At 37.1% G+C, this 25,973-nt stretch overlaps 1 protein-coding gene across 1 annotated transcript; it reads left to right on the forward strand.

Annotated features, from left to right (window-relative positions):
• The first annotated feature begins 1,684 nt into the window (after window positions 1–1,684).
• LOC149146494 (NADPH--cytochrome P450 reductase 1-like) lies at window positions 1,685–25,334 on the forward strand. Its single transcript, XM_089447883.1, has 18 exons — window positions 1,685–2,292; window positions 3,178–3,237; window positions 3,371–3,447; window positions 5,188–5,248; window positions 5,352–5,435; window positions 5,824–5,860; window positions 8,051–8,120; window positions 8,362–8,553; window positions 8,668–8,760; window positions 12,368–12,596; window positions 12,689–12,772; window positions 12,899–13,050; window positions 13,192–13,288; window positions 13,400–13,549; window positions 13,731–13,808; window positions 14,974–15,096; window positions 15,255–15,368; window positions 25,068–25,334. The coding sequence occupies exons 1-18, from the start codon at window positions 1,918–1,920 to the stop codon at window positions 25,146–25,148; spliced, it is 2,157 nt and encodes a 718-aa protein (XP_089304009.1). The 5' UTR covers window positions 1,685–1,917; the 3' UTR covers window positions 25,149–25,334.
• Window positions 25,335–25,973: the final 639 nt, after the last annotated feature.

The raw sequence follows: 25,973 nt of genomic DNA on the forward strand, positions 1-25,973 counted from the left end.
CTATGTTAATTTAATTAAATATTAACCTCCATCTACGTTAGTTTAATTAAATATATAAATTAAGTAGTTTTCTTTATTTACATCGTTTATAAGTTTGGGCATGATTTAATTTTGTATGGTAACATTTATATGTATGTCAGGGTGGAAGCCTTGGCAAAGGGTGGAAGCCAGTGTCTGTATTCAGGGTATAAGCTGCCCCCTACTCCAAAAGAGAGTTGTTCGTCTCCTCTCCTTATCAGTCGAGCCGATGGCGGCCTTATTAGTCGAGCGTGCTACGCACCCTAACGGACTCTCCCTCACCCTACTAGGCCTCTCCGCTCCTCAACATCGATTGGCCTATGCTCCTTCCCCGATGCGCGGGCTGGGGTGCTTCCCGTCTCGAGCAGATGGAACCTGATCCGATTGTTATTCCGCCACTTTACCCAGAACCACCAATTCCTACTATTTTTTCTGGATCTGCTACCTTCTGTCTGAGAAGCAAATGATATTGTGTTGACATTATAATATTGGTAAATGATATTGTGTTAACTTTTTTTCTTGGATATGTCTCTTCATCGAGTTCTAAAAATGAACCACATTTGTTGGTTCGAAACCTGTCATCGTATCTTGAAAATGAACCACATTTATTGGTTCAAAACTTGTCAACCAAAATCTTTAATGTAACTTTTTCGGAAAAAAATATTTATACATTATCACAATATTAATGTTAAAATATTTATACATTATCACAATATTAATGTTGAATATAAAAGTTAGTTATACATTTACATCGTTTATGTAACATTAATTTCAAAATATAAAGTTTAGTTGTACATTTATATCCTTTATGTAATACTTGAACTCTCTTTGAAAGTTCAGTTAAAAAATATATAAATGTTTTATGAAAATCACAAAATTATTTGAAAAGTATGTGAGCATATTTAATTTTTTAATTTATAAAGTAATATATTATGATTTACAAATAATGGAAAGTTCAGTTAAAAAAGTATATAAATGTTTTATGAAAATCACAAAATTATTTTAAATCGATTTTAAGTACGAGTTGAATATCTTGTACAAAAACTAAAATGCAACCAAAGGTTGTGAATCAATCCGTGCCACAATTTCATAAAACTTGTGGTGAATATGCAGAATTCTAATAACGACAAAGCATCGCCGTTGGAATATATCGTGAGAAAAATGGTATTCTATAAAACAGTGTCAGGTGAGATTTGTGCTGAAAATCAAACCTACCAATGGTACCTAAGCCAAAAGTGAAAACGTGGGTACCTAAATATAGAAGTGAATTCCAGCTCGCTACAGCAATAGAGATCACCTAACCCGCACCGCACTTACTTGGTGCAAGTGCAAAGCTGAGGATCAAAAGAGTATAGGTGGGTCAAATTTGGTGGAGGTTGGGAGCTGAGATTTAGTAATGACTAACAGGTGGCACAATATCGTAATGCCCGGTCAAAACCCAAACACGAATGCTTGACTGTAGGCCTTCCCTCGGCCTCCTATTGGTCAAAAATACAGTGATCGGAAAATATTAGGGAATTACAAGGCACACTGACGTAATTAAGTATTGGTAAGAAATCAATGGGAGTAGGTACAATGTGAAGATTCCCGAATACCTTAACTTGTGGCTCGGACACGGGCCATCTCAGTGCTATTTAGTGGTGAGTTGAGTGTTAATACGAAACGGTAGTTGGGTTTGACCCTTGTACCTCTGGTTGGTGAAACCCTCACCTATAAAGGCCAGGTCATTCCAGAGCCGCTGGGGCGAGACGTCGATAACGCATCGGAGGCAGGTTAGGTCTGAGGTACGGGGCTCCGGTGACGAGATACTCGCAGGTCGTTGAAGCTGGTTAGAGGTTCGAATATCCGAGAGAGATCCTGTTTCTTGTCCCCTTACCTTGGTTTTCCTGATCCTTCCGAATGCAGGCTAATTCGAACACCGTGGAGAGCGGCGCCCAGGGCCTGGGTAAGAGCTTGCTGGAGATATCTCGGCTTGACTATGTTTTGGCTCTTTTCGTGAATGGCAAGGGGGATCTAGGGGCGATGATGGGGTCGGCTGTCGTTTTGAGGGAAAATTCGCAACTGTTGATGGTCTTGACTACATCTCTGGCCGTCTTGATTGGTTGCGTTTTGTTCCTTGTTTGGCGGAGAGGGGGATCGGCTCCCTCAAAGCCGCCGGAGAAGCCAACTCCCCTGGTGAAAGAAGAGGAAGAAGAGGAGGAGGATGATTCCGGAAAGAAGAAAGTGACGGTTTTCTTTGGGACTCAGACCGGCACGGCTGAAGGATTTGCCAAGGTAGGTTCCAGATTTGTTTTGTCTTGCCTTCAAAATGAAAATCCAGTGAAAGCTTTTAGCGTTAAAGCTTGTTAATACGCGGTCTTTGGTTTAAATCCCAAGAGATGCTCGTACTTTTACAGCCCTTTTGCTTCCCGCACTTTGTATTTGTTACAAAAAGACGGTCCTGGTACGGAATCGTCTTAGCGACGTACCCTGGATATCATTATTATACTTCGCTTATGAGCGGTCCTCGTGTATCCGTTAATTCAACATAATTAATAAAAATCGTAAGCATTTGATTTCGGTATGAAGCTGTCTTGGCTTCGATTCTCTTTAATTCAACATTATCATCAATTTGCAAGCGGTCAGGGTTCCAACTCCTCTCAATTCGCTGTCATTCTTTGAAAAATTTACAATAAACTAATGCTTATCACCATTTGGCTCCCTCTGCAAGTGGCTCTTGTTTTCCATTGTTCTTAATCCTAGATCCTCCTGTGTACTGCTTTTATTGTTGGTATTGTTTGTAAAACTCTGCTTAAAGCGGTTTTGTTTCACATCCTGTTTATTCCACACCGATCTTTTTTCATTTTTTAGTCTTGAGTTTATTGATTTTCATTGATGGCTATTTGTAAGTGGCTTTTGGTTTCAAACCCTGGCAAATCTATACCAGTCTTTGATTTGGAATTAATATTCTAGTTAATAGTAATAAAACATCTTGGCAGTCTGTCTTGGCTTTGAATCTTCTCAATTCCATGTTCGTCCTTTTGTTATTATGATTACCGTTATTGAGCTTCTCAAGGGTGTTGGTTTTGATTCCATGTTGCTGTTTGTATTGTCGTTATGCTAATTCTAGTGAAGTTACATTTACTAACTTATTTGACGATTTTTTGATATGTGTGACAGTCTCTCGCCGAGGAAGCGAAAGCTAGGTATGATAAGGCTGTCTTTAAAGTAGTGGATCTGGTGAGTAAAGCTGTCGATACAAGGCTGTTATATTACTTTTTAAATTGATTATATCTTTCAAAATTTGAATCGCTTGTTACTTGAATGACTGGAATTAAATAACGTGAAATCTTATTTGGTTGATTTTCACCAGGATGATTATGCAGCAGATGATGAGCTGTATGAAGAAAAATTAAAGAAGGAAAAATTAGCATTTTTTATGCTAGCAACGTAAGATACAAACATTCTTTGACCAGCAACATTTATCCAGCTGTTTATGTCCAAATGTTTAAGCATGTTGGGAAGCCTTTGCATATTTTTCTTTGGGACAACATATCCTAGCATATTCGTTAAGATAATTTTCAAAGTCGTTTCGCACTGCATGCTGTTTTTTTAAACAATAATTTGGTAAAATTATATTAATATAAAAACTACAGCAGATGCTGCGGCAGGAATGACATCACAGTTTTGTTCAACAGAGGTCAAATAACCATTAAACAGTCCCCAAAAAAATCCCAGCGCAGGCCCAAAACAGATTTCGGCTTTGTCCTTATACAAAACCATCCATTACTTCTCAACCTTATATATTCTATAATATATGCCTAAGATTCTTATAGTCCTGAAAAGCATAGAAATTAACAAAAAGCATAGGGATGAGCTGCTTCTTCCAAACCTGTACTAATTGGCTCAGGGTCCTGATTCACGTTTTCCATTTCCTTGTCAAGCTGGTGCAATGTTTCATCCTCCTTTGTCTCACCCTGGGATGAGTTGGCCGAGAGTCTTTGATATGAGGCCACAGACTAATCCACCCATGCTGAAATTGAGTGCCAGATTTTGTTGGAGATTGCATTCTGCCTCCAAAACTGCCAGCTGTTGCTTTAGTTCCACAGGAGACCCCATGATTTCTGCAGTCTGAGGCGTAATCTGTCACTATTATTATCTCATGAATTTTTGAAGTAACATTGAGAAATTAGGATCTGTTGCAATGGATATGTTCCTTATGACTCCTGAGGAGTCTGCGAATTTCTTGAAGTTCTCTAAAATCGATCAGGCACCTAATCTGACCAATAACTTTTCCTATTATAAAATGCTCCATGTCGCCTGCAGTCCCACTCCCACACCACGTTTCCTGGTTCTTGAGGGTGCTCCAATATCCCATTTTCGAGAACTGGGAATGCTTCTCTGGATTCAGATCGAAGAACTGCAGATTGCCAGGTGGCACAGACGGGTCAGAGTGAAATACTGCTTTCTAGAAACTGACACCAGCCTGAAGCCAGCAGTATCCCTGTGTGCCAATATACCTCCAGGACGAAGGCTCCTCAGAAAACTTCCAAACTAACCAGCAGAAACCCAAACAACAAGCAGAAGAAATCGATTAAATGTCTTACCAGGCGAGAACAACCCTATTCTCCCCCCTGCCTTTCTCAAACAACATTGCCATTATTCCACTGTGAGCTGGAGAAAACCATAAACATGGACATAAGCATGCACATTGCAAGCCTAATGCATGCGAAGGAGGGACTCATGTCCCTTCACATAACTGCTTGGAAACTTGGTGAAGTTACATGGGTTGTGAGCCATGTGACAGATTAATAGCTCCAAACCTTTCTAGTACTCTCCATTAATTAGGGAATGGTTTGTTGTACTTTCTAGTACTCCCTAAGCAAAATAGGGTTTCTGTTGTACCTCTGGGTTCCATGATGACCTTCCAACATCTGCCACCCCAGTGCATGCAGTTAACAGTCCTGTGTAGTTGCTGTTGTCACATTTGACAGAGTTTGAATGAGTATGTTTCTAAAGTTACTTTAAAAGTTTATTTATGAAGTGCGCTTCAACATATTTAGTCCAAACGTTGTTGGGTTTATTTAATCTTTATCAACAGTGTGTGCAAGATGCCCCGTATTAGGTGGTAGACATTTGTAACTATGTCTTACGGTCCAATATTTTCTAAGCACTGAAGTACTTGTGCAGGTATGGAGATGGAGAGCCAACTGATAATGCAGCAAGGTTCTACAAGTGGTTTACTGAGGGGGTAAATTGTTAAACCTTTAACATTTGTTTAGATTACTGGTTCCTTTGGCTATTAAGTTGGACTCTTTTAACGGGCTTATTGCCCCTTTTGTATGTTTGACCAGGAAAAAGAGAGAGGGCCTTGGCTTTCCAACCTTACTTATGGGGTATTCGGTTTAGGCAACAGACAATATGAGCATTTCAATAAGGTTTGCCTTTTATCTCTATTGCAAATTCCCATTTGAAATTTGCTTAAACATTAAACATAGAAAAAGATGATTATATCAAATGAAACTGTTGGCATTTTGCATCTTTGGACTTTAGTTGGTCTGTATTGTTGTATTGTTACATTATGTATGAAATTGGTTTAGGGTTTGCCTGTCGTTTGTTGTCATTTTCATTTTTAGATTGATCTGAAGATGTTAAAAGAATGGTTGCGTCAAATAAAACATGAATATTGGTCTTCTATTAACATTTCATCTTTTCTTATTATCATATTATTGCATAAACATTATTTTGCGGTTGCTTTCTTCTTCACGGTATGGATGGTTATTTCATGTTTTAACTTTTGACATAAAGTTTCTTTGGATACTGTAGGTTGCTTGCACAGTAGATGAAGCATTAAGTGAACAAGGTATGTTTGCTTCATGTTTGGGTATGTATTTTTAGTGTCAGCAAAGTTATCAACTAGCGTCCTTTTGGTATATGACTCAAAACACTACAGAGCTGTCCCAGGAGTACGGGCATTGTTGTGATTGTGGATTTTGGGGCAGAGAATCAAGAATTAAATTTGTAATTACCTTTCCGCAACAGGAGGCATTTTTCCATCCAAAAACTTTTCTATGTAATGAAAAGTAGCACCTCTGCGCTTGAAAGAAGTGTATGACCATATGATTTATAACTTGCTTGTTTAGGTCCAGCATATTTCTAGGGAAACAATTGTTCTTTTTTTTTTTCTTTTCTTTTTCTGAGCAGTGAGGAAAATGCTGTGGGATCCCTGGAGGGTTGTTCATTTACCAGCCATCCACAATAGTGCTGGTAACCCTGACAAACTCAATGGCCACCCTGTCAGCAACATGCCTTGGGCATATGGTTTAACCAATTGAACTGACACTTGGGGTTTAGGGAAGCATTGCTTTTATCCTCTTAAATGACAAATTGCATTATGAGGAGTTAGTCATGCTGAGGAAAGACCCTGCCTGTCAAATTCAAGTCCTTAATGGGATGTGAATGGCTATTCTGTTCCATCATGTTGTGCTAGTGCTAAACTAAACTTGACTTTTTTGTATTTACAGTTTTAGTTTAAAATTTTCACCTTTTTTTATCAAAAGTATGGGTTGGAAATCAACACTTGAATACCTCAAAGCTTGTGAGATCTGGAATCAAAATTTTGAACTTTGTGTTTTGATGCATGTATTGTTTAGGCTGGTGTTTCCATGCATGCATTGTTTGGGTCATTAGTGCCATGGCCATGCATGTTTCTGTCATTGATAAGCCTCTCTTACACTCTGAACAAGGATGGACTGTAGGCTTTCTGTTTCTTTTTTATTTTCCAAAAAATTGTGGAATATCTCATTTCGCCTTGTGACCTCCTTCTCTCCTTCAGTCAACCCTGGCTGTTCTATCCTCGGCTTCTTCTTTGTTGAATCCATGGCTGCACTGTTCCTTGATGAAGTGCAGGCTTTCTATCTTCTTTCAGATTATACAAAAATTGTGGAATAACCCATTACACCCTGTGACCGCCTAATTCCTTTGGTCAACCCTGGCTGCGTTATCCTCAATTTATTTGTTGAGTCCATGGCTGTGCTGTTCTTTATGCACGAAAATCCTATATCAGATTTTTGTCTTTTGTGTGTGTGTTTTATTTGTGAATTCATTCTGGTAGCAGCATCTTTCTCAATCATGAAGATTGTATCCCAAGTTACACTTCTCCTGTAGTTTCTACATTGAAGAATCCTAAATGCCCCCCCCATATGACAATCCTGCTCTTAATTACGCAACTGTTGAGTACATTTTGAGCAGCCGTTTTTAAAAACTGCAGCAGGAGTTGGTGTGCATTCTCAAGTTTAGTAAAAGTATTTTTCCTTACAATCTGGACAGAAACTGGTGCTTGTATTTGGAACATGGTAACTGTATAATGCACCCACTATAGTCACTTTGGCTAGTTGCTGAGCTTGAGGGATTCTCATAGATTCGTTTAATTCTTTTAAAACTCTGATCAGAGAAAAACTCTGGAAAAAATGGATGACTGCGATTGATTTGCAATTTATTGAGAGTCAAACTTGGTTACCCTTTTTTTGCTCAGTTTTTCTTGATTTGGGCTTTTGCACTCAAGTGTATTTCTTTTTACTGATTCAAGTTTTTGTGATGAATCCAACTCAGTAATTGATTTTTTCTTGAGCTTATCCTTATTCGAGTCTTTGCAATTAGTTATTTCTTTATAATTTTTACTTGCTGTGATTTTCCCATGAGTCCAACTTGGTCAGCCCCAAATTTGATTCAGGCTAGACTGGAAAAGCTCTTTTCTGTCCAGATCTAAGTCAAAGTCGTGATTCCTGAGACACTGGTATAGTGTTCCTCTTGTACACATTAGTTTTATTGGAGACATTTAGTTACAATTTCATTCCTCAGCCTCCCACCCCGCTAGACTGGAAAATTCTTTTCTGTCCAGATCCAAGTCAAACTCATGATTCCTGAGACACTGGTATAGTGTTCCTCTTGTACACATTAGTTTTATTGGAGACATTTAGTTACAATTTTATTCCTGAGTCCCTTTCCCTCCGTTTAAATGTTAGGACATAATGTTTTCTGTGCTGGTAATCAGGTGGGAAACGGCTTGTTCCAGTGGGCCTTGGTGATGATGATCAGTGCATTGAAGATGACTTTACTGCTTGGTATGCTTTATCCTCATGAACTACAGATTACATTGGGTGATAGTAATAGCTAGTTGTAATATAATTTATCTGCATCCCTCAAGATTGTTAGCATTGCTTTCTTCAGCTATATTTCATATCATGCACATAAGCTCAGTAAGCTATCATACTGAGTGTGATTATGGATTAGATGCATTCTCCCTTTTAAGCCATTTTGCAGTGTTTATGGTCTGTTGGTGATTGTATGGGCACATTCTTTCAGGCGAGAGCAGGTTTGGCCTGAGCTAGATCAGTTATTGCGTGACGAAGATGATCAACCCTCAAGTGCTACACCTTATACAGCAGCAATACCTCAGTACCGGGTAGAAATTCATGATCCTTCAGTTCCACTTTATGAGGAAACTAATGTAAAGCAGAATGGTCAAGCCATTTATGATATCCATCATCCTTGCAGGTAAAACAAAATCTTCCAACAGCTGATCTCAAGACAAATGGCATTTTCTTCTCTGATTTCTACCATACCTTGGCATTCTGCATAATTGTTTCTTTTCATTCTGTGTACATGCAGAGCAAACGTAGCAGTGCGAAGAGAACTTCATACACCATTGTCTGATCGTTCTTGCATTCATTTGGAATTTGATATCACAGATACTGGTGTTACGTATGTTGTCCATTTCCCTGACATTTTGTATATATTTTGGTCTTGGTTGGTTGCTCTAATTTGTGTTTATATAAGATGGTAGGCTTGTTTAGTATAATGCAATGAAGAAGGTTGTTTCATTTGCAACTGAAGCTGAACTTTACCATGTGCATAGATTTGATAATTCTTAAAAGAATTCAGGCATTTTACTTTGCAGTTTAATAATTTGTTGATGTTCAGGGCATATGGCTAAACCAAAAAAGATGGTACTGCTAGTAGTTCGTTAAGTTCTAGAACCAGTTTTTGCTTGTAAACTACAAATAGTGAACACATTGTAATTATTAAAATCTACCACGGTCCTCTGGTTGTTAGAAGTTTTTGTGTTATATCTATATGCTCTATATCGTGCAATGTAATATACCACACTACTGTAACTTTGATTCACTCTTCATTTTTGTAGGCTTTGATTCACTTCGAACCAGTAAATCACCATATGCTTGTCTTTACCTTTCTGATATGGAGCCTTTAGGATGCCAGTATAGTTTCTATCTTTACTGCACTAGCCTTTACAGCCCTGTTTATTTACATCTTTGCCAGTTAATTGCCAAGCTCTAGGCAGTTGGAACATGAGTTCATTTGATCAGAGAGTCAAATGATTCTAGTGAACTTGTCAAGCAAGTTATATTTGTGCACATAGTAAGTGATTTGTTACATAATAGTGAATACTGTGGCTGGGGCTTTTTGCCCCCAAAAATAGGCCCCTTCGTATCCCTGTTTCTTGAAATATGTTCTCTATTGAGCGATTGAGATACAGTTTATTTAGTTCAATATTTCGTTTATGTCTAAATAATGTATTATGTATTTTCCTCCTCTTTTCCAACTGCCTGTATCCTGAGTATTCCATATAGTGGGATTATGTTACTGACCCTGAAACATATGCCCAGGCCAAAATTCATTTGTAATTGCAGATCTTTAAACTGCAACTCATCAGTTCTCATTTTCACATCAAGAGTGCAGCAGGAGATAGACAAATAGACTTAGATTTTTATTAAATTATGCATGAGATTGTAGGCCATATGAGACAAAAGAACAGTTACAATTTTGCATGACCTGTAAATTGTGCACTAGAAAACAGCAAAAGAACAAAAGAAAGCATGCATCTGCCAACAGTTACCTTAAATGAAAGAAACCAGCAGCAAAAGCAAAAAGAAAAATGTGGTGTTCGGTTCCCATTTAGAATACAAAAACATCATAAAATTACTGGCTACCTAATGCTCACAAACAAGACTTATAAATGATTCCTCCCTGTTGACAATTGATGCCTTTTCCTTTCACAATCTGTCCTTCCCTTTGGGAAGCTAGAAAACACCAAGGTGCCATTTTGATTAATAAGGCTGTTGACATTAATTTCCGTTGGCATTGTTAAAGGACTCCAATCAAATGTCGGAATTTCTTCTATTGGCATTGCTACATTTCTTCTATTGGCATTGCTACAGGACTCAAATTAACTGTCAGGATAATTTAGTCTTTCAAACCTCTATCCTAATTGTTTTTTGACATCAGTTATCTATCTACTATGGCTTAGGCTTTGATGCTCAGTAATGATTTCTCAGAATCCTATCAGATCTATGGAAGACATGGAACTTTGGATTTTTCATAATGAGTTACCTTAGGAGGCTGGGATGGTTTTGTAAATGAAAATTTTCAAAATCTTTAGAGATGGAAAGACCACATTTATAGATGTAACTGTGTATTCATATACATAGATATGCATGTACATATATGCATGCATCCATGTACACCGATATTGATAGATGGGCATGCATATATAGAGGAAGTGTTAGGCATATTTATTTCATATACAATGACCGTTATCTACATCCACAATCTTCTTTTTTCAATTTAATATAAAATATTAGGTATTTCACAACAGAAGTGAAACACTTTTTGGATAATTATTACTTCTATTGGATTCTTGTTTTTAAACTAATAAATTTTATTTGAAAAATGATATACTGGATCATTTATAACTGATTTATTTTGGGAATACACATTTTCTTTAAATGCCTTGTCATTCCTTCATCTAACCTAATTACGTCCCTGGCCTCTTTTTGTAAATGAGAATCTAGTTAACAACCAAATTGAATGAAGTAATACTGTTTATTTGGCCATACTTCTTACAACTTAGACCTGCTTTTCCTTGCTTTTATAGGAGTGGCTCCTGTGCTCCCACCTTGTATTAATACTGTTGCACTTATCAGCTCCATTGAACTACTTTTGTGGTCATTCATTGGACATTGATAAAAGTATCTTGTGTAAATTCTTATACTTATTTACATTTCTTGAAAACTGAAGGTAACCAACAAAGTAACTGGCCTTTGCACGAAGCACCACATTGTGAAATTTATTGATCAAGTTGAAATGTGGCAGCCAGGTTTTTGAATTCAAATATACGATAATGTCAACTCCATTTGGACTGCTTAAAAAGAAAAAAAGTATTTGGTTAACTACTATACTAGGATTATGTGAAATGTATATGATGCTTTCCTTCAGATTTGGTTAACCACTAGATTAAGTTTATGTGAAATGTATATGGTGCTTTCTTTCAGATTTGGTTAATACAAACATGGAAATCATATTATGAAATTGCGTACTTAAATGCTTGCTTACCACCATGTCCTTCCAAAAGATGGCAGATATAGTTATACCTAGAATTCATATAGTTATAGTTACACATGTAATATTTTTCCTATTGATGTTATAAAATTTAAAATTTCTAACGAATCCCTTTTTCTAACTGTGGATGATGTGTATAACTATATACTAGTCACATACATCTACGATTATAATAATTATATGTATTTTGGTACATGTTTTACATTGTTTATCATAAAAGTACGTTATTTAGTGCTTGTTATACCTCGAATTCATAATCATTTCGTTATGGTGATTCTATATATTATTAAATATCAAGTTTTATTGCTTGCATGGAAACTGAATGTCCTAAGAATTAATTGGAAGATAATCACGAGTCAAATTTTGCATCTCAAACAAAATGTTTCAAAGCATTATTACACATATGTTATATTTTTCCTATGGATGTTATAAAATTTTAAATTTCTAACAAATCCCTTTTTCTAACTGTGGATGATGTGTATAACTATATACTAGTCACATACATCTACCGTGATAATAATTATATGTATTTTGGTACATGTTTTACATTGTTTATCATAAAAGTCCGTCATTTAGTGCTTTTAATTGAGTTCCACGTGGTATGGTATTGTCTAAAGTTACTCTAAACCTTTTGATGTGCATTTCAAATAAACTGATGGTAATTAGGTCATTGGCCTCCAATTTGAAGCTATGTTTTTGCATTCTCTCATTCAGCTGAGGCTTTTTTGTTAGTTTGTATATATTGTTGATATCAGATTGAAGTGAAATGTAAAAGGCCTTGTACATGTCTTATATTTTGTAGTAGTAGTATTACTACAATCAGAGATACAGTCACTTTTTTCTCTTCAGTGATGCCGTACGTGATTTGGGAGTATTATTCTGTGCTTTCAAGTAAATCTTTGTCTTTTTCTGTGATTTTTTAATCCTTCACTGTATGATTTTTATTTTCCAGGTATGAGACTGGAGATCATGTTGGTGTCTATGCAGAAAACTTAGATGAAACTGTGGAGGAAGCTGCAAAGTTACTAGGCTACCCACTAGACACAATAATTTCAGTCCACAGTGACAATGAAGATGGTACGCCTCTTGCTGGGAGCTCCTTGCCACCACCCTTCCCTGGTCCATGCACTCTGCAGACTGCTCTTGCTCGTTTTGCAGATTTGTTGAATCCCCCTCGAAAGGTGACTTATGTGAAAAACATTGATCTTCTCATAGTTTTCACTAATGATTTAGCTAGTGGAACATCTTAATTTTATAAATTTGTATTGTTTAGGCTGCCTTGGTTGCATTGGCTAGTCATGCATCTGATCCAGCTGAAGCTGAGAGGTTGAAGTTTCTTTCATCACCAGCCGGAAAGGTCTGTTACCCTTTTTCATTGTTTAAATTCAGATATGCAGAGGTCATTTGTTTCCATGAAAATATATTTTCTTACTTTCAGGCCTTAATTCTCTTCATTTTATTTTGTTCATCTCTGCCATTACAGGATGAGTACTCCCAATGGATTACTGGGAGTCAAAGGAGTCTTTTAGAAGTAATGGCAGAATTTCCATCTGCAAAACCACCTCTCGGTGTCTTCTTTGCAGCAATTGCCCCACGTCTGCAACCTCGATATTACTCTATTTCCTCTTCTCCAAAGTAAGGAAATTTCTCAGGCCTGTTTCTTGAGCTTAAATCTTGGTTTTGAGCATTTAAAAACTGCACTTGATGTCTAGATTTAAGCTTGTTTTTATGGTCTAAATTCTCATCCAATGTTGTTTGGATTTTCTAAATATGCAGGTTTTCACCCAATAGAATACATGTAACGTGTGCTCTGGTTTATGGGCCTAGTCCAACTGGCAGAATCCACAAAGGTGTTTGTTCCAATTGGATGAAGGTATCTATAGTCATTCTTATGTGTAACTGCTTATATTCACCAGTTGAAAATAGGTTCCTGCTTGAGATAATGGAGGCTGTTTAGACTGAAGGAATTGGAAAATATTGACAGAATTCGGTGCCTTCTGAGGAAATCCTTGATTGTAGCTGGGCACCAGTCTTTGTTAGACAGTCAAATTTCAAATTGCCAGCAGATCCTTCAGTTCCTATTGTTATGGTGGGCCCTGGAACTGGTTTAGCACCTTTTAGAGGTTTTTTGCAGGTAAATGATTTTTGTGCCCCAATATTTCTGTTTAGCATTTAAGAGTGATCTTAGCATTCTCACTTTCTGATATTATTAGTTGGCTGTATTTTGAGCCTCATTGATCTATTCTTTGGTCATTCATATCTTCGCTTGTAAGAAAAAAGATATTTTCAAGAACTTGTTTGCTTTGCTTCTGTAGGAAAGAGCCGCACTTCAAGAATCTGGAGAGAAGCTCGGGCCAGCTGTTCTTTTCTTTGGGTGCAGGAATCGCCAGATGGTAAGTGTTTTCAACCTGCATTACTTTGGTGAATATGAAATTATAGGAGATATCAGAAATCTGGAAACTGGGTTCGGTGGAGTTTTAATCTACCTGTCTTAGGCTTTGTGTTCAAAGGGAGGAATAAGTAAAAAATGCTTGTGTGCAAATGATACTGATGTAAATGTATTATGTAGGATAGTGGTCTTCGTCTGTCTAAATGATACTAATGTAAATGCATTATGTATGATAGTGGTCCTCTTCTGTCTAAATGCTACTAATGTAAATGTATTATGTAGGATAGTGGTCCTCTTCTGTCTAGTACAAGTGTTCTACATCTTGTTATTGATTTCAATTCCTGTTGTAAATTTTAGTGTGGATTTGCTTAATCCCTCAGCCAAGAATGTTTAGAATTTTAGAGGCAGGTTTGCTCTAGGTTGTAGGTGATGCTTTGGGGAGAAATTGTGGAAAAGGCTCTACTGGGGTTGAGTGTGAAGATGCATACCTGTCAAATTTCCAGACTGATGCATGAATTGACTTTCATGTCCATTCTGCTTTTACATGTATTGGGATGACATTTGTAGAAGTCTGTGAAAAAGTAAATTCTTTTCTACTTTTTTGTGACTGACCTCTTTTGTCTTATTTATCTGCCTGAAGAAAGGTCTGCCACATGAGGAAGAAGAACAATCTCATTGTTTTTGTTTTTTTTGACAAGACCCAACTACTTCGTCTTGCCTACCTAGAGGAAAATCCATTTGACCTGTGGTCACTGTGAACTCTGATGCGCATGTCCATCAATTAGGCAGCCTTTCAGCCAAAGCTATCTTTTGCTTTCAGATTTTATGTTCAGTTGTCTGTGTCAAGATGTACTATAACTTACTCAAACTTTACAACCTATGCCCATATATGTGTTACTTGGCCTCTGTTTTAACTGCAGAAATGATCTTATTGTCTGTTATTCTATTGTCTGAGTGAGAGTGCCGGGAAAGGACATGTCAAAGACAAGTGGAAAGCAATCATGACCAGATCATTATAGTTGCTCTGAAAAGATGTGATTGTGATAAACTCTTTGAGAACTGATTATTATTGTATATCATATGTCCCTATTATTATTTGTAATATGATTAAATCAAGAAAGTTGAGACTGACTCCAGGAAGAAATAAATTAATATAATTTTTTGTGCAGGACTACATTTATGAAGATGAACTGAAGAACTATGTGGATACTGGTGTATTGACCGATCTTGTTCTTGCTTTCTCTCGTGAAGGAGCAACCAAAGAGTATGTGCAGCACAAGATAGCAGAGAAGGTATGCTTATTTCTTCTCTGAAATAATTTATGTATTTGTTCTATGTATTTAGCAGAGAAGGTATGCTTATTTCTTCTCTGAAATAGTTTATGTATTTGTTCTATGTATTTTTTTCTTTGTATACAACAGTTTATTAACTCACTTATATATGCATACAGGCATCCTATATTTGGAATCTCATTTCTCAAGGTGGCTATCTCTATGTATGTGGTGATGCCAAGGGCATGGCTAGGGATGTGCACAGGACCCTACACAATATCATCCAGGAGCAGGTAAAGTTTGTGACTTGGCTTCTTTCAACTAATATCACCATATTGTTTCTGTTAAGTTACATGACACTACTCATTATTGCCTGAGAGCAGGTAAAGTGTTTGGTGTGGTTACTTTAAACTGATTATGATCTTAATATTGTTACTTTAAGTCGGTAATATTTTAATAGCATACCTTGTCATCCCATCCATATGACAAGGTATTCTAAGTCTCTGTATTTTTAGCATTACATTATTTTATAAAGCTGTTCAAACTTAAAATGTTCTGTCTTTGCCATTAGACGTGGTAACAACTTCTCATACAAGAATACTTTGAGAACCTAACTTGTTACAGGAGTCTTTTTCTGCCATTATACAAGGAACTCTATTTGTAATTTAAAGCAGATTAGGGATGCATACTGTCTGTCACCTGTGGCTTTCCTATATTTAGGACTGATGCATACAGAAAACTTCATGGCTTCAGTAGCTCTTTCCCTGGAGTTCCCTTATCCTTCTTGTTTAAATCAGTTCTTAAAAAGAGGAACTAAAAAGCCCTACTTATGAGGGCACTAATAAAGCCTGACCCAACCTTCTTTGTGTGTCAACCTGGTTTGGCGGGAGGTTATGAAACAGTGTCAAAACTGATAAAATAGAATATATGTAGTAGTCTCTGTCTATTTCAGTCAAGCATGCAATGTGCTATGAATGGTGCAGTAAACTATAAATATTTTAGTCTCAAGTAGCAAATCCATTAGAATTTGGTTTATTTAATTTAGCACTTAATGTTAGAGTTAATGTGCTAATTTAAAAATGCCCTTTTTATCAAAGTTCAGATGTTTTCCTTTTGCCTATATAAGTTCTTTCAGTGCTTCTGTTACAAATGGTTAATGATTGAGTTAAATAATGCACTAGTGAAATTCTACTGCCAAAACCCCATGAAATTGTGAGAATTTAGACTTAGATATGTTTCTTGCATTTCTATGTGCATTGTAGACTTATGGTCCATTATATGGGCCTATTAACGTTGTGAAATGCATTTCGTTAATTTTTTGTTTGGCTATTTCTGTATGTACCATCTAGTATGAAGAAGTACAGCAAAATTAATAATGAAATGCATTTCCAAGACTCTAGAATGTATCTAAAAACATTAATCTTTGTAGGGAATCTTTTTGAAAACTCACGAGAAATTTTGCAGTCTTGTCTATTGGATGCAGCTGCATCACTTTACTGCAAATTTCTGCCCATTTTGGAGACCATTTAAATTGAGAACATTCGTATTAGTCAATCATTAAATAAAACTGCAACACCAACATTCCCCTAGAGGAAATTAGTTTCATTTGTTTCACAAAACAGAGATATGATAGGTGCAGGGTTATTTAATAATTAAAATGTGGGTGGCAATTGGCTTGCTATTTTTTTCATGAACCATTCTGTGCTCTCGTTGAAAATATTTTCACAAAAGAGAGACATATGAGAGGTAAGAGGCTATTTGATAATTAAAAACCGGGTAGCAAGTGGCTCGTTATTGTTATTGTTTTTTTTTCCCTCCAAATAAAGAATTGTTAACTTTTGTGTTGTGAAGAGAAAAATAAAGTTACAATCTGCAAGTTCTTCATAGCACTTGGACACAACTTTCATTCAGTACAATATAGGACTGTCTATCATCTACCTTCTAGCTGAGAACATTCCACTTCGTACCGCAGAAACTGATGATGTACTTGTAAACATCCAAAAAGACTAGATTAAGATCCCTATTACAGGTCAAAATGCGAAAATCCAAAAACTAGACAAGATTAAGATCCCTATGATAGGTCAAAATACAAAAATCAGTAATAGTCTCTGGGCGAGCTGACCATCATAGTCTTGTAACAATATGAAATATAAAGTAATTTGAAACTGATTAGGTTGTTGAAAGTACTGAGAGAGGGGCGGGGGGGGGGGGGGTGTGAATCAACATATTTCTTTCAATTGTTTATTAGCCACCTAAGATTTTTCTTAATTAGAAGCACAAGTTAAGCCAGAGCATAAGAAATAAAATAAAAATAACTTTATATATATATATATATATATATATATATATAGAGTTCAAATGATGAGGACAGCAATCCTCAAATCTGGCTCCAACCTTTACAAATATTTCAATTCTACAAGGCTCCAAAATCAGGCACCAACCTGGTCAATCCTCTTAGGCTCCAACCTTGAATGAGGACGCCAATCCTCTTAAGCAAAATCAGGCACCAACCTGGTCAATCCTCTTAGGCTCCAACCTTTACAATTACTTAAAATATACTGATTAAAAGATTTACCTAGATAATTCTAAAGGCTGCTCCAAGATGTCTCCAAGGGGCTGCTTCAATGTCATTCAAGGGCTGCTCGAAAAGTCTCCAAGGGCTGCTCCAAAAATGTCTTCAAGAGGCTGCTCCAAAGAATTCCTTCAACAACTTCAAGATAAGGTTCAAACTCAGCTCCAAAGGTTGTCTCCAAGATGCTTCAGAATTGATCAAATTCAGTTACAAAATAGCTTCAAGGAATTTTTCAGGACATCTTCAAAAAGGTTGCATCAGAATGTTTACAAGGACAGCTTCAAGACAACTTTAGATATACACTTTAAAGTCTGCTTCAGCACTCTAAGATCTGCCCAAGAGAGACTCCAATAAGGACGAAAATATGCTCTGATCAGAGATCGAATTCTGTGAATGTATACATCTGAAGCAGGTTGAATTCTGTGCCCAGTTAATGCTGAATCACAGGGCTGAACTCTGTACCAAAAGGGGGCTGAGTCTGCTCCTTCCACAGGCTGAGGTCTGTTCCTTCCTCAGCCTGAGTCTGCTCCTTCCACAGGCTGAGGTCTGCACCCTCCTCAGGCTGAGGTCTGCTCCTTCCACAGGCCGAGTCTAGGCAGAGGTCTGCTCACAAAAGTAGGTTGAAATCTGTGCTTAAAGAGGCCTAATTCTTGTGCTACAAGGAGGCCACAAAACTGTGCTATAATAAGACCGAATTTTGCTCCAAGAATAGGCAGAGTTCTTCTTCAAAATCTGATCCAAAAACTCTTAATCCAGAACAGAAACAAACACCATAAAATATGCTCCTTGCTTCTAGGTTCATGGGATATGAACCACTTCTCCTAGGCCTGAATGCTTCTTGTGTTTTCTAACTTTTCTTCACCGAGTTGCTGGCCTAATGAGGCAGTGAGCTCACATATTTATACTATTTTAGTTACACAAACTGGGCTGACTTGTCCACAAGCGGGCTGACTTGTCTTCAAGAGGGGCCGACTTGACTGGGGATAAGATAGGTGGTATTTTGTCTTAGAAAATTCATTTTTCTTCAATGGAGGGGAATCAAGGGGCGTGTTATACCTTGTTGGAAAGGCCTTAAACCATTATTTAAGCCTATATGCAACCTTTGACATCAATAACAATTAATTTCTCCACACAATTAGGTGAGGATGAATCTGGATGCCGTAGGATGATCTCCATCATGCCTTTGTTCCACTGCATCCAGCATGCAGATGGAAGTCTCCTTTACCTAGTCTATCACCAGTTTTGAATCTCCATAGCAATTCCAAGCTGTGCAGCCAACACTCATAATCCATTTCATCTGTTTCTGTTCCTTCACAATCCACCCTCTAAGGAGAAATTTTTACTGTCGACATAAAAAAACACCAACAGCGCTGCACAAAGCAGGGTTAGCCTGAATGGTCCCATCGAAGAAGTGTCAACGGCCTGATTTTCTATGTCAAGGGACTCAACTTGTCTTGGAGTATTTGGTTTTGGGGACATTTTGATATCCTCGTAAATGAATTTGACGTCGTAAAATTCCTGCAAGGGGGTGAAGCATTCCTTGTAATCCAAATGGCCTTGGAGACCACATAAGGCAATGCTTTGTAACTTGTCACTGAGGGATCCTCTGGCCCGCCATTAAGTCGTTCAACCAAGGAGGGGCCATTCCATTTCTCCTGGTCTCCAGATAAACAACACACTGCACCCCAGACCTCTTTTGTGAAAGGACTAGTGGCTTGCTATTTTTGTCATAGCCTTCAAGCAAATGTAGTTATAGTAACTTGAGGTTGCATTCATTGACTATGATTGAGAGGCCTATACTGCAAATGGAAGTTGATTTATAGAAATACGGTCCTTTTGGAGAGATTGCTAGCAAATTAACATTAAATATTAAATCACTAACAACAGTGAAATAATAGCTTTACCACGGGACGACGATGGGATTTTGATGGTACTAGGATTCCTTTGATAGAAACTAAAGCCAGGTATAGAGAGCCTCAACCTTTTCCCAGTTGTTATGGGCCACCAGCTCTGCACAAAGCAGGGTTAGCATGAATAGTCCCATCGAAGAAGTGTCAATGGCCTGATTTTCTATATCAAGGGACTCAACTTGTCTTGGAATATTTGGTTTTGGGGGCATTTTGATATTCTCATAAATGAATTTGACGTCGTAAAATTCCTGCAAGGGGGTGAAGCTTTCCTTGTAATCCAAATGGCCTTGGAGACCACATAAGGCAATGCCTTGTAACTTGCCACTGAGGGATCCTCCAGCCAGCCATTAAGTCGTTCAACCAAGGAGGGGCCATTCCATTTCTCCTGGCCTCCAGATAAACAACACACTGCACCCCAGACCTCTTTTGTGAAAGGACTAGTGGCTTGCTATTTTTGTCACAGCCTTCAAGCAAATGTAGTTATAGCAACTTGAGGTTGCATTCATTGACTATGATTGAGAGGCCTATACTGCAAATGGGAGATACTGCAAATGGGAGTTGATTTATAGAAATACGGTCCTTTTGGAGACATTGCTAGCAAATTAACATTAAATATTAAATCACTAACAACGGTGAAATAATAGCTTTACCACGGGACGACGATGGGATTTTGATGGTACTAGGATTCCATTGGTTGAAACTAAAGCCAGGTATAGAGAGCCTCAACCTTTTCCCAATTATTATGGGCCAGAGATGGAGCAAGGTGATGATAACTAAACAAAAATATTGTGCCAATTTGTAGGCACAAGAATTAATAACTAAACATTAACGTTTCCCCAACATTAAGCCTCTCCCTCTTATAATGGAAACAATGAAGTGCTCTTTATAAGAGCAGGCAACTATTAGATGAATTACACTGCGCAATGGGTCTCTAAGCCAAGTGCCATCTAGATGATTGGACAAATACATTATCAAACTCTACAAGAGATGAATCTTTTCAAGGACAAGTTCAGTTCTCGATGAACTAATAAAGAATACACAAAATTTACGATATACTACATGAGGATCACTCAAAGTGCTTGTCAGGATGCAAATCATATTACAGAATTAAATTAATATTATACTGCTACAAAATCTTACAACTTGCCAAATTCTAGACATTCATCTTCTATTCTAATTTCTATCCATTCTGCTTTGGTTGATTCTCCTTTTACAACATTTTGACCATCCAGAGCACGAGTCCTCCTTCTAGGCAGTAAACTCAACCTTGCTGTATTTAATGCCCCACAACATGACCTCGCATTGCCTTTCACATGCCATAAACTATCATTATGACCTGATTAGTACTCATTTTAGTCTGCTACTTAAACGACAACCTAACCTTGCAATGTGCACAATGGCTTTTAATATCATTTGGTCCTTTTTGAACGTTTTGATTTTAATTCTTAACTTGCAGAACATCATGCAGCCCTTTTTAGATGTGCTTGCTACTTGTTTCAGAAGTTGCAGATGTTAGAACTGTAACAACTTTACTTCAAAATATAATGCCTTTGTGACACTCGTTGTGGGCAGACTCCTTTGCCTTAATAGTACATTTGTACTCAATGGCTATAGTCTTGGAACTATTTCACCATCCTTCATCCATAGGAGATTGTAGACATGTAAACAAAGCAAACACATCATCATGATCTCACTTGGATCATTTGTACTCATTTTAGTTTGCTGCTTAAATGACAACCCAACCTTGCAATGTGCACATTGGCTTGTAACATTATCTGGTCTTTTTTTAACTGTTTTATCTTGAATTCGTAACTCGTGGAATTTTATTTGGCCCTTTTTGGAAGTGTCTGCTACTTGTTTCAGATGCAGTTGCAGACATTAGAACTGTAACAACTTTACCTGAAAATTAATGCCTTTGTGATGCCGGTTGTGGGCAAACTCCTTTGCCTTAATAGTACATTTGTTCCTTGATGGCCGTAGCCTTAGAACTATCTCACCATCTTGAGTCCATTAGTAGATTGCAAGACACGTAGAAAAAGGAAACTAGATCTACCAGCAAAATTTTGAGCTTAACCTTTTGGATTTCAGTTCTTGGCACACAAGAAAATTATGTAGGATAATCATATTCATCTCCAAAATCAGTTAAGAAATTAACATACATTATTTATTGTGTAACATTTGTTTTCTTGCGGCACCAGAGCAATGCTGGAGCTTAGGTTGCTACAGATTATTGCCACTTCCATTGGTATTCTTTTATTTGTTTCACAAGTCAGATGCACTGGCAAATCAAATAAGTCTTGGCCTGAACATCTATTACAAGTGGTCAACTTCATTAAATTGGTAGTGGAGTTCGCAGTTGGTTGTATTGGTACACCATTGAACTATAGGTTGGAAAAGGTAATGGAGGTGGTTAGGAATTCAATGCAACTGAATTTTCATTCAAATTTGGATTCAATTTGGTCAGATTTTTGTTTACTTTTAAAATCTGAACCTGAATACAAATTAGCAGAAATTCACCTTACAATTAGATTTGAAGTTTGATTGTGCACAAAACCCTACTGCATTAAGAGAACCATCATTCCTGCCAAAAATATCGACCTATCCCTATTTTATAAAGGTTAATTGAATTAATTCCATCCACCAACATGCACTTGAGTGTGCTGTACATGAGCAGAATTGATTGTATTTGAAGAGAAATTTTGCCTGGCTGCGACTGTTGGCAATTTAAATTAAAAAGGTCTGTTGTATATAGTTCTAATATTTGATTACTGAGATTCTTTTATCTGTTTCTAGGTCCACATTTTTATTTGTTATCTGGCCCTCTACATTTACCTGTGGTCTATTATATTCAAGGTTTAATTGCTGCAGCTATTCCACTGCATTTCTCCCTTCCACACATGCGGACATGCAACCTATTTCGGATCCGTCATTCTTAACACTGTTACATCATTATTTTGCTGCAAGGTCACATGCCTTCTGTTAAGAAATTACAATATTAGTAAATAAACAAAAGAACTGCTGAGAAAATAAATTATAAAACTTGGAGGAGCTATGTGCATAACTATGCCATTGCTGTATTAATCATTGAATTTTCATGTCTGTTATTTTATTTTGTTTCTTTTTTGATTTGTTTTTTTGCTCCATATAGTTCTTGAACAATTGCAAATCATTCAATGGTGGTACTTTCATCTTTCAAGTTTCAACGAATAAGGATTACTATATAAGTCTGGCTATTTATATTTTATATCTTTTCGTTTTTGAAACTCTTAATAGTTTTACATGTTTTTTTTCCTGTTAGTGTGATGTTCATGTCTATTTTTTTTTCGAATTGGATTTTTCCAATATGGTCTTTTTTTTCTTTCTGAATTGTAATGAATACAAATCTGAGTTTGAATTCTATATGGTAACTGCGGTTAAAAATCGGGGGATCTGAGTTAAACTTAACATCTCTTGGATATGTAGTCATTGATCATATTTGAAGAGTCTCAAAAGGATCAGAGGCAGAAGGGTCTAAGTTCCATTTTTGTTGCAATTGAACTGTTATTGCACTCACAACTTCAATTGTTGGCGATGCATATCCAGATTGCACTTGAATGTTGTGAAGATTTGGCATGGGATTGACCTTCTAATAGTTAACACTGGCTTAATGAAAAGGCCAATCTGAACATTATGTCTGTAATAAACATTCAAGGATACCATGCAAAAGCAACAGATCTGCTGCACCCTTAATGTTTATTATTTTATCAACTGCATTTAGACAGTACATCTTTAGCTCCTACACGTTGATTTTGAGAGTTCAAGCAAATATGCAAAACTAGTTACAATATTTTTATAATAATTACACATCTACACAATTTTACAGCTTTCTAAATTCTATGTGTTTGTCTTTTGTTGCCTTTGATCCAGTTTCAGCTGTTTTTCACACTGCACATTCCAAATTTGATGTGTGTGAGTTGCTCTTCTCTGCTACAACCTTTATGCTCCAAGGACTGAAACTGAACCTTGTGGCATCGGCATCCTAACTACCCACAACCTTACCTTGCATTTTAATGCCCTATAACATAATTTAATAGGGTGGTATCTTAATGTGCTTCTAATTAACCCTACAGCACCATTCCCATGCAGCAGTCTGTCTGTGATTACTTGGATGGTAAGTACTTTTAGCAGTCCAATTTAAGACAGCAACCTGACCTTGTGGTGTGCACTCTAAGCTCACAACATTTCTAAAGACTATTATGCCAAGTTACCTTGGGGTAATTTGTCCTGCTGAGGTGGCTGCCTTGGTCACTGTCTTGTTGACCTGTCATACCGTTTAGAGATTGCTCTCAGTGCTCCATCTGGTTGTGTGGCATTTATTTTTTGAACTAAGCTTCAGTTTATCACAATGAAGCTAATGTACCGAGATTTAACGTTAAGGGGGAACCAGTATCATTAAAACTTTTATTTTTTTGACTGGGTAAGCAGCTGCCAGTGGGCTATCTACACTGCCAAAGTCCCAGGTTCACAACTGACCTGACTGATGTTGTATCTGCGGACAGACATCCACAAGTATGAGAATAAGCCCAACCATGCCACTTGGATAGAGACTTGAACCTGGGTGTGGGCTATATTAGCTACCAGCATAGATCCATCTTAAATATGGATCTAATATGAGCCGAGAGAGATCCAATTTCTTCAAGTGCAAAATTTTCTATGAGCCTACATTATTTCAATGTTTTGTATAGTTATTTTTTTTTCTTTAAATTCTTAGATTTTTTATTTTTTATTTTTTATTTTGGCATATATGAACAAAATTTCAACTTTGATGACGGACGGACATCCTTACACATCATACTGGGCTGTAGAATGAGCCTCTCGGCTCAACCAGCTTTGATGGATCCGCAAGCCACCACTGACAGTTATGTGCACCATTTGAGGTATGCTGGGCCTTGCAATGTATCCGTCATCATGCATGGTGCACTCCCCCAACAGTTGATGTGCAAGTCATCTTTTATAGATCTCCATGGTACTGTTCAAAACAATAGTTAAATAGTTGCTGAATGATAGAGACATGATCTGCAAATTGACTTTGAATAGCTTTGTAGTCTTCACGTTCTCCATAGAAAGATAAGTCTCTCAATTTGCAGAAATTGTCATGCAAGAAATCATAACAAAGCCTGTTATCATCCCGGAGGATATCCTCAGTTGAGCAGACGGGAAGCTTGTTTAGATGACCGAAGCTCACTATCTAGTGATAGAGCACGAGGGATGGTAGAGTGATTAGTATCAGCGCTTAAAAGTTTCATTGGCTGCTTTCAACCTTAATTTATGATTAAATATAATTTTTGTTTGCAAGTCCCTTAAGGTTTTGTGTGGATCAATTTCCCAAGGATCATATTGACTTGTGTTCTGTTGGCTTGGTTGGTTGTTATCATTGTATATTTTAGGAAAATGATTATCTTGAGTTTGAAAGAACATATTCTGTATTATCCTTGTGATTTTAATGTCATCAAAATGAACTTTTCTTGCAGGAGTCGGTGGATAGCACCAGTGCAGAGGCTACAGTGAAGAAATTACAGACAGAAGGAAGATATTTACGAGATGTATGGTAATTGAGTGAATTTTGTTCTCGGTCAGTTCAATCTCATCTCGTGCAGAATTCGGTAAGAAGATTCAGGAAAAGAGAAAAGCCTAGCCAAGTATTTATTTGGGAAGAAATCTCCCGGTAAACTGATGCTCAAGTTGATTTCTCACAGAAGTGTGGGATTCTTTACAACTCCAAATACTGCATTCCAGGATTTGCTATCACTGTGCCCTTTCGAATTTTCTAGCACCAGTATCACATTAGGACTGGTCTAGAATTGTATTCTTAATTCATTTTTGTCTTAAGAGTTTAGTACAACAAAGCTAAATATCATGCCCCTCGGTTAGAAAACAACTCTCCACGTCATAGAATTTTTAATATATATCTTGGTATGATCTTTTAATACCATACTCGACCGTTCATAATCTACATGGAAAGCTGTCCCTTTCCAGTTTGATATTGTGTTTATCTTCCTTCTATAATGGCATATAAGACACGATACTGAATTGAAGCTTGCGGTGTCATGATACAGTGGATAAGTTTGAGGTGTCTAAATATTGAGATTCTAGATGATTATAAAATAGTTGCTATATATGGGAATCCCTGGTCTGTGTACAATCTTTTTGCAACATTTCTTGTTTTGTCACAGTTCACAACAATCCTAAATTTCATGCATGTGTAATCTGTTGCTCATGGAAAACAGCTGCTATATTTTAGAATTTTTCAGAAAAGAAAAGTATAAATCCATGGGCATTTTATTTCAGGGTACACCTCGAGAAACTCTTTACATTACTGAAAGCAGACATGTGTTCATTTTGTATGTTTGAGAACTCGGTAGTTGTTCTACAAGCTT

Source organism: Pinus tabuliformis, chromosome X (assembly GCF_031772625.1).
Source record: "Pinus tabuliformis cultivar Carrire ecotype Pingquan chromosome X, CPIR1, whole genome shotgun sequence".
Taxonomy (NCBI): Eukaryota; Viridiplantae; Streptophyta; class Pinopsida; order Pinales; family Pinaceae; genus Pinus; species Pinus tabuliformis.

Excerpts from the sequence above, each read along its gene's own strand:
- LOC149146494 (XM_089447883.1), top strand. The coding sequence starts at position 1,918 with ATGCAGGCTAATTCGAACACCGTGGAGAGCGGCGCCCAGGGCCTGGGT. Across the intron at positions 3,238-3,370 it reads TCTTTAAAGTAGTGGATCTG|GATGATTATGCAGCAGATGA; the intron begins GTGAGTAAAGCT and ends GATTTTCACCAG. Across the intron at positions 13,051-13,191 it reads TCTATTTCCTCTTCTCCAAA|GTTTTCACCCAATAGAATAC; the intron begins GTAAGGAAATTT and ends CTAAATATGCAG.